Source organism: Sipha flava, unplaced genomic scaffold, assembly GCF_003268045.1.
Source record: "Sipha flava isolate LNK unplaced genomic scaffold, YSA_version1 3_pilon_pilon, whole genome shotgun sequence".
Lineage (NCBI taxonomy): Eukaryota > Metazoa > Arthropoda > Insecta > Hemiptera > Aphididae > Sipha > Sipha flava.
The window spans coordinates 3,442,191-3,452,454 of NW_020273108.1; the positions used below are offsets into that span (position 1 = coordinate 3,442,191).

At 29.6% G+C, this 10,264-nt stretch overlaps 1 protein-coding gene across 1 annotated transcript in view; it reads left to right on the forward strand.

Moving 5' to 3' along the window:
- The first annotated feature begins 5,384 nt into the window (after positions 1 to 5,384).
- The window catches only part of LOC112688654 (limbic system-associated membrane protein-like), a 532,509-nt gene continuing 527,629 nt past the window's right edge, over positions 5,385 to 10,264 (forward strand). Inside the window, exon 1 of the mRNA XM_025561958.1 lies at positions 5,385 to 6,034. Coding sequence (XP_025417743.1) covers positions 5,950 to 6,034 — 85 coding nt within the window. The 5' untranslated portion in view covers positions 5,385 to 5,949. The remainder of the gene's footprint in view (positions 6,035 to 10,264) is intronic.

Genomic DNA, 10,264 nt, shown 5'->3' on the forward strand with positions numbered 1-10,264 from the left:
CACACACACACACACACACACACACACACACACACACACACACACATATACACACACACATACACACACACATGCCTTACATATGTGTATGCTCCAATTACAATTCACATACGTACCAACAAAGGGTGTGTTTGTAAAAATATGTTATTCACAAGGTACACGCAGGAGATAATTTTTTACTCTATATGCTCACTTTAATATTTACGTGCAAAAATTAATCAAGTAAATACGATTATAACATCGGTAACTCGTGACATATGTGTATATTAGCAATGACTTAACGTTGAAAATTGAAATACATAATAATACAAGGTGAAAGTACCTTGAAAAGTTAGAAAAGTTGAAAGTTATTTAAGAATATTAAAAACAAATTTAAAGATTATTATGTTAAATAAAAATAGTGTTATTACGTAAATATGTGGTATGAATATCGTTAATTGTAAGAGAAATATAGAAAAATTAAAAACGTTTGATAATACTCGAAAAATGTTCAAAAAAATAATTTAAAATTTAACTTACAGATTGAAAATGTAAAAACTGAAAGTTTCATGCTAACATGGGATGCAACATTTTTTAATTTAGAAAAAAAAATTTAAGATCATTTTCTGATTCGCAATAATTTTTTTGTAGATTCAGAAAATACAACATCAATAGATTAAGTAAACGTGATCTGATTTTATTTTTATTCGTCAAAAAAATTGATTGTTTTTTTTCTTGTTAACATTTTCGAAAGTGAAAAGTAAATAAATGTTTTGTACACTACGTACGTTTGAGTGACTAAAGTCTATATTATATATTCGTATCATCTAAATGTATGGTTTGAGTAAAGAATTTTTTCGTGACATTCAAAAAAGAAAAGGATTTGTTCTTCGTGTATAGAGACAAGCCAAAAACGTGACAAAAATATATAAGTACGGACAAAAATATGAAAACGGAACGGTTTAACGGACTAAGGTGAAAAATATCTATATTAAATTCGTCATCAAGTGGTCTCAGAATTGGTTTGAACAAAAAATAATCATATCCTTGAAGTAAAAAAAATAGTTTATAATTACATTAAATCATCATTAAAAAATTATGACAATTCTTATTATTTATATTTACGTTTTATTTGCGTGTGTATTTTAATGTCAAAGTATAACGGTGATTGTCAATAAAGTTTCTACCTACCTAAATCATTTATTGATATAATGTCATTTTTGAAATGTAAATAAAATTGATTATTTCTCACGAACTCAGAATATTTATCTTTACGAATAGGATAATATTATAGATTATTATGTTCTCATATACGAGACTCATATTCTTATATATCTCGTATGATATTTAATGAAAATTTACCCTTTATTCACTATTTTTTTAAAAAAATCAAGAGTCTTATAAATTGACGATTTTAAATTTGTAGAAAAAAGTGGATTTATAATTTTCGAAAATATTTAAATAATATGAAGAAATTATATTTTAAAATTAATATATTTTTAAAAATAATTATGAGAAAAAACACAGCGAGACGTCCTAATTTATGTAAAACGAAACATTCTAGATGAAGTAGATCCTCCAAAAATATAGTGCTGTATGTTTTTAAAAATACTTTTATTTAAAATTATATCAAAGTTTGTGCGACTTGTGATTCCTAGTATCAACTACTTTGTGGTATATTTGTAACGGGATGTAAATAGTAAGGAATATTGTTAACTACAAATACATTCCTAATCTTTATTTTATTTTTTTAACTGATAATTTTTATTTATGTTCAGTTGCGTGCCCATATGGTAGGCCTAATAGGCCTGAGCCTACCCCGTTTTAAAATAGTTATTATTAACACCTTAGAATAGCTGATACTAGGAATCAAAAATTGCACATTACTTTAACTTTTGCCTTCTGCTGTGTAGTATTGTAAAAAAATATATTATTTTCAAAACAAACCTAATAACAAATTTTTAATACTTAAAATGCGTGTTTTTTTTTTTTTTTTACAAATTTCTTAATTGAAGTTGAAATAAAAATAAAAAATAGAAATAATAATATATTGATTTCAACAAGGCCAAAACTGTGATTACGTAGGTTATAATTTATAAATTAATATTATAAATATGAATAAATATGCGAATACTGGTATATGATTGTATATTTTGTTCTTGTTCAACGGTTATTGTGAAGTATGAATTTCTTTTATTTACTATATTTTAAATTACCTTTATTACTTCTTTTTAATTTAATTTTAACAGTCGGTTTTCAAAGACATAAAATTATAATGATTTCCGTTAGGTACCGAAATTATTATTTATTCAGTTTTAAACTAAAATACTAAGTCATTAGTACGTTCATAATTCAATAATAAGGAAAGACGTCCACTACTAATTATTATATAAATTAATTATTGAAAAGAAAATTTAAAAACATACCTATTTATGACTTAGAATGAAGTAGTATTGTTGAATCATTTTTGTCTGTAGAAGACGTAGTCTCCAAAAAACGTCTCATATTTTACAATTGTAATTAATTTAGTAAACACTACGGACAACAGTGTCGCAACGGAGTGATAAATGGTTATCGGTGGTAGATGGCAACGGGCTTAGCCGTTTGGCCGTTAAGCACGTCAATATATTTTGCAATTTATTAATATAAAATTAACGAAAAGAAAATTGTTCTACACGGATTCGTGTTATTTAATTTATTATACCTGCATATACGTAATCAAAAGATTTATTTATAAGACACGATTTAAATAGTTTTTACCAAGAAACAGTAGATGACGATGGTTAATTGCTATCCATAATCTAAAAAATTATTATTGTTATTATTATACATGGTTATTCTTGATCAATCCCTTAAATATATATAATATATATATATATATATACGTTGTATATTCACATTTATAATTATGTCTGCGCTAAATAATTAATACATTTGATCAATAATCATCGGAATAAAATGTTCATCTAAATCTGGGAAAACGTATAACTACCTATCTAACATTTTTAACCGTATTCATTTTAATTACAAATTTCCATCATCGAATATTTTTATCGTGCCTACACAGGCAATGCATAGGAAAATTTCTGAGTCTCCGAAGTACCAGAAGCATTAATTAAATATTATTGATAAAAAATATATTTAGATGAATAAACAGTAGAGAACTAATATTTTCATTCAAAATAAATAAATAGATAACGGTTCATATCTCTAACTAGATAGAATAACAGATTTTTAGTATTTTTAACTCGATAACAGATATCTAGATACGTTAGATAGATCTATTTAGATAAGTTTCGACACTGTTCTTAATTGTATGTTATTTGTTGGTTTGGAATGAATCAAACAAATAAGTGGATCATACTATTATAATAATATGTCCTTTACACGATACCTGTTTCTACTCTATAATATTGTCAAATAAGGAATATTTTGCAACACAATAGAATTTTGACTTTGTAAGTTCAGTCTACATATGCTTCCTGTAAAATAATAATGATAAAAGCTATCAAAAATATTGATTCATTTCAACGAAGACCGATCATAAGGTCGCCAAAACCTGTACCGGAAAACCAATGGATGGTTATACAGTATGTCTGTCTACGACGGTGATACTTATTTTTCGTCCGTCATCTAATCGTCTTGATTTTTTTTTCGCTCTGATGTTGATGAAACCATCCCTCGAAATGAAGTATAAACTCACCGTCGATTTCTCTGTAGAGGGGCGGAGAAAATCCACAAGCATCGTGCGTGTCTACCCTTATACACACACACACAAAGTAATGCGTACATTTTTTTCCCTTTGATTTGGCGGGTCACTCGATAAATAAACACCCTCCCCCCACACACACAGACACACACACGAACACACTCACAAATGTAATAGCGATTTGGCGACTACGTGTCCTTCCTTCGCTAGGTTTTTTTTATAATGATGTAACCATCGTTGTCCGATGTAATGCATTATTATGTGTAATGGGTACAAATAATATTTTTCTTTCTATTTTTTTTTTTTAGTATTTTCATTTAAGGTCAGATTTTTCCATGTCTTTTATAATATTTTTCTTAAAAATGTCATGTTAATAATACTATTTACCAATAGTTGTATAATCAAAACATTAGGTGGACAATAAAATAGCAGAAAATAAAATAAAAAATGTTTAAAATTACTTCACTTATTTTATAATATGTTGGTTACTTTATTGTTTAGTATAAATATATAGTAAAATACACCAATGCTAAAAATTCACACTTAAAATACTCTTTTAAGTACAAAATTGACATATAATAATTTCTAAATCAAAAACTGATCAAGTTCAACAGGGAAAATATTATATTCTTGTAAGTTTCTATATTTAGAATATTAATTTAAAATCAATTATTAAAATATTATACTATACTAATCATTAGAAAAATATCACAGTTTATAGTATTATGTAATTTTAATCAATATTGGTTTTTTAGCAAAAGTAAAATCTTTATGTTCTTTTTTTCTCTCATTTTATATTACATTCACATTATTCTTCATAACTATCAATAAGAATATTTCTTATTTGTAATTCATCACTATAGTTTGTATAGTAAAATCAAACTCTCACTTCCTCTCAATCAATGGCTTAATGGTGATTATTATTGGTATCAATATTAAATTGTAATATTTTTGTAATTCTATAAGTTGAAAAATAAATAAATATTATTATTATCAGGACATAGATTTTATAAAACTAAATAGTACCGAAAAATACTGAATGATACTGCTCTTATTGTTTAAAAAATCACAAATTTAGCAAAATAATATGCCTTAAAAACCTAGAAAATGCCAAAAAAAAAAAAAAAAAAAAATAAAAAAAAAAAAAAAATGATGTATATACTGTTAAAATTTGTATTTGTAATTTTTATCTGTATAAAATACAGTACATGTAAAATTTAATACAACTGCTGTAAACTTTTATTATAAAACGTAAAAATATTATATTAAAATTGATGGGTTCTGATTCACTATAAGTATTCATAATCCGGCGTTTTATTTTGCATTATTCATTCATGAATCAAAAAAAAACGTAAAAAAAAATAATGATGACTTTTTTTATAATTTTAATTTTAATTACGAGACGTATGAGAAAAATCTAAATGAACAATAAAAAAAAAAAAAAAAAAGTGAAAACGGAACGACACGGCGTCGGATGCCGTCTCGGACGATGTTCGACGTAAGGATAGTTTTGTAGCCGGGTCAGCAGCCACGGTGGTCGGCGCTAGGGGTGGTGGCAAAGGACCGTGCGCACGCGAAGGGGGTAGTCGCGAATTCCGTCCGAACCGCGGCGCGAAGGGTCGGGCGCACCGCCGCGGAACATGCGCGTCGGCGGCGGCGGCGTCGCGATTTCCGTCCGATTTCGAAACCGCCGGCAGACGCCGTCACTACCGCCGCTGACTCGTCCAGTAGCCCTCGTGGATCCGACCCCGTCCGGTTGCCCGCAACTCCGTCGCAGCTCCGAGACCCTCTCGTCCCGATCCGCGGTATTTTGCCGTGCGCGCGATTTTTCGCCAGAATACACATTTGACCGTTACCGACTGTTCACCGCACTCGTTCTCTCTCGCTCTCTTTCTCACTCGTTCTCCACGGATCTATTTCCGGGGCGTTCGTCCGCGCACGTGGCGGTGAGAAACCGGGGGAAAAAAAAAAAAAAATAATAAAAATTATAACAAACAGAAACCGAATACGACTACGGGCGAACGGTAGAAAAACGTTTCGATTCCGGAAATCGAGCTCTCCGGCGGGCTTCTAGGCGACCAGCGTTCTCGTCTATCCGTAGCGATATCCGCGCCGCGTCCACCGTCGGTCCGGTGGAATTTTTCGATCCCGATTTCCGCAGCTCCGACCGATCGTAGGTCCGCGATCCCGTCGCTCCCTTTTGTCCCCCCCTTTCCCCCCACGTCGGTCCCGGTCACCGGGCTCTCGCGCAACCCGCAACCATGAATCTGATGTACCCGAACCTGCTGTTCTGGATGTACGTGGTGCTGACGCTAGCCGAGCCGCCGTACATCGTTCCGTTCAAAGGTGAGTGTTTAAAAAAAATTTAAAAAGAATAGCGAAACTCACTCGAGGCGTAGGAAACGTTTTTGGACGACCGCGTTGTTCGAAATCCGCGTGCAACCCCGAGTGCACCGAACAACGGGGTGACGTGCAACGGGCGCGCGGCTAATAACAAGTAACCGTCGGTGTAATAAGACGCGCGCGAACGGTGCGCGTAACAGCAGCAACAATAATAATAAAAATAATAATCGTGGTAAAATAATAAAATCTAATAACGGCGGAGAAAATGAATGTTGTATTTTGTTTTTAACATATGCAGTACGGCGACGGATAAATGTGTATCCTTGTAGTCCTCCCGTAATGAAAACAATTCATTCGGTTATTTTTGTTGTTCTAACATTTATTTATTTGTTTGTTTAATTTTTATACGTAAATAAAACTGCTACGAAACAATATACGTACATATACTCGTATATATATATTTATTATTTGTTAGGAATAACAGTCTTGATGAAAATTGTTTCATAATTTTTTTGCGTTTTTACCAAGAAAATGTTACATCTTGTACGGGTTTTGTTAATTAAAAAAAAAAAAAAACCAAATTATTTTTCAACTCATACATTTCTTACAGTAATTATACCTACTATAATGAAAAAGTGTTCACGATGTTTACGAAAAAACTTAATTAACTTGATGGACAGTTTTTTTTTTTTTTATAAATGTTATATTTTTATTATTTTATACTTGTATGTATAATTTGTTGACTTTGCTTCCCTCTAGGGAAAATGTTACCAACTCCAAACAATAATTGATTAAATGCAACATTTTCATGATTAAGTTTTTTAATTTTGTGTTTGGTCTGAGTAATCTAGCCGTGCGTGATATCATAAATTATTAAAACGTCATAAAAATTACATACGCATATAATGCGTAATGCGTATGTCACAACTACATTATAGTGAAATCGCTTTTCCGCCGCTAATGGACTGGTTTCTTAAAAACGATAATGTAAACTTATAGAACCCTTCCAATTACATTGTTTAAGTTTTAGCGAAACAGACCTGTATTTTCAGTTTTGCCAAATGTTGTGTAGTTTTCAATATTTTCACATATTTTAATCAAAATAATTGCTTAGCATTTACAATGTATTAACTAGAAATAACATTATTTGACGTGCGTTATGCATACCGTTATTACACAATTTCTTCGTTAAAAAATCGTTTGGTAGTTAATACTTAGTCGATTTGATACGTTCAATCAAATGTGTAACAACATTTTCCATTATCTGAGATCAATATAAAGTATCATGTACAAGTTGTTGCTACATTTCTTGTACATATGTTAGATTTGAAAAACAAATACTTGTAATTAAAAACTTAATAACCTTCAAATTCAAGTAATTAACCGTATTATAAACTATAAAAGCCTTTGAACATTTGTTGTTGGTTAATTGGTTAAACTTAATTTTATACGCTGTCAGATTTTTACTTATTTTTTTAAACATCACTTACTTTTTTCAAAGTTATTCTAATTACTTACGTTTTTACAAAGACTATTAAATGTTACAATTTTAATTTGTTTATTTACTTGAAATGTTTTTTTTCTTCATTCCATCATTATTTATTTTGGCAGAAATATAACTTTAGTCTCAAGCATTGTTTGAATGTTAATAAAATGTTCATTGATTTTGACTATTTGGAATATTTTTTAAATTATTCAAATCAAATTAGGTACAATTTAAACGGAATCTAATTATTTCAAATGCATTTTGTTCATTTTAATGTTTATACTTTTGTATCACGATAAACTATGAGATAAATACATTTTTAACTGTGTTTATCTTTTTTTACTATACGTTTTATCTGTGAAATATACCAATTTTATTTATTTAAAAATCCGGTAATCTTAATGGTCCGTCTCTATAAACAATACGTTGGTTAATTTTTCAAGAGTTATGATTAGTCATCCGGATATTCCCTATGTAATTGCATATAATAAATATTTATGTTTACCCATATATAATTCAATTTTTTTCAAAAAACACATTCAATATAAATGCATTTTTATTTAAAATATTAAAAAAGTAATGTTTTTTGTAAAAAATCAATATGTGTAAAAAAAATTAAGATAACTGTTATAAGTATGAATTACTAGAGTTAAAAAATAAAGTGGTTAACGGAATTGAGGCTAATACAAATATTTTAATTCTTTGTTTTACTCAATTTATATAATATATATAAGCATATATATATATTTAAGGAGGTAATATATTACGAATAGTTCTGCAAGTCGAAAAGAATATTATATAATATACATAAATAACTAATAATATGCAAAATATACCTATAAAAATTGATGATGTACACACAATTAATGTTGTAAATAAGTTAAATTTAACTTATAACTTACTAATTTTACTTACTTTTATTTAACTTCTATATTTTATAATTGTATTCTCAATTAAAAAAGATATATTATGATGTTCAACAATTTTTTTGGTTTTGCAATTTACCTTTGATATTTTTTTAAAAATCTGCAAAAAGTATATGTTTGTTGTCACACATAGTGGAATATAACTGTCCTCGATAAGTTACTTGAACTTAACATGGATTAATGTGATTGGAATGGTTTCTTTCTTTGTAATATATTATTAGTTGGTAACATTTTTCTGATTCAATTAAAAAATTATTGTAATGTTTCTTGGAAATATGTAATACATACACATTGATAGGTAACTGGGGGTGTATTTCAAAAAGTAAGATTGGAAAAATGATTAAATTAAAAAAATGTTCACTTGAATATGAATTAAAACGTATCATCTACACGATTAACTTCTAACTAAAACTACGCTACGTTTAAATAATAATTCTTAACACAAAAAAAAAATATCATTAATAGTTAATAAGTTAAATTTTTTTATTTAAAATTTAACTGGAGACGTAAGATAATGTAATTTTTATTAATTTCTACTAAATAAATAACAAAACGGTCATTAATTTGTCTACAATCAAAGTTGTATTAATAATTTATTATTCGATTCTAAATGCATATTTTCTCGAAAGCGTTATACTATTATTCTCGTAAAAATAATTTAACTTAACTGAATATTTTCTTTTGGTACTTAACTTGGAACTCGAATTAGACTGCATATATGCGATTACAGGAACGCGCACCGAAATTATTAACAATTTCGCAACCATGTCGATTCCCGCGAACAAAGTAAAAACGATTAGAAATAGTTTGAATTTATTTAGGAACATCCTCGTTACAACGGTTAAAACCGTTAACCTTAATAAAAGTACACACGATCAGAGAAGACGTAGAAATCACCTGATGGTGATTGAGCTAACGGTCTAATAGCAATCGAACGTCTACCGTGGGTTTTTAATGATTGTTTCGGGTTCGTTAAACAGCCGTGTTTTATAGTTAACGTTCGTGTTCGGAACGCAGGCATAACACAAGTATTTCTATGACGCAATGTTAGACGCATCGGTTAACGTAGACTCTTCCGCATCCCATTTACTATTACGTGACGCTAAAATCTGGAAAAGAACCTTTTGTCATATTAATTTTCTTGTTCGGTTAAATAATTACATCGAACCCATTATCTCGTTGTGGAATTATTGTGAGGTAATACGAAAGTCGGATCTGGTGACAATAGAATAATGCGACCGCTTTATCTACGAAAAATATTGTACATTCGATTCATTCAACCCACGAAGACGTATAGGTGTACGTACGCGAAAGAAGGATTTTATCGGATCGTAAAATCTGGATGCGTTTGCGAAGGAATCCACGTACTACATTATGAGTAAAGTTGGTTCAAATATATCGATATAACCAGCTATCGATCGGGTTCGAATGTCTTAATTTACTCAAAATAGGAATCGGGTTGATATTTACGTTTTAAAATCGGTTTTCCGTTCACGCAAGATAATTTAATACAATCGCGATTGTATTATTAATATTATTGATATTAACCCGCAGGTATTGCCGTATTTTTTACAAAACAATTTTTATTCGCTTAGGTTTTTAATGATAAGGAAACAAGCGTACACGAGCCGTTATTCGAAATTTTCAATAATTCGACTATATTCAGTTGTACGCGAATCGATCGCGCGAGACCCGTACACAACTTTTGGCTAGATGCACGCTCATTGTTTTCTGTAATGTACAATCTAGTCCGATTGAATATACCTAAATGTAAATGTGTGTGTGTGTGTGTGTGTGTGTGTGTGTGTGTGTGTGTGTGTG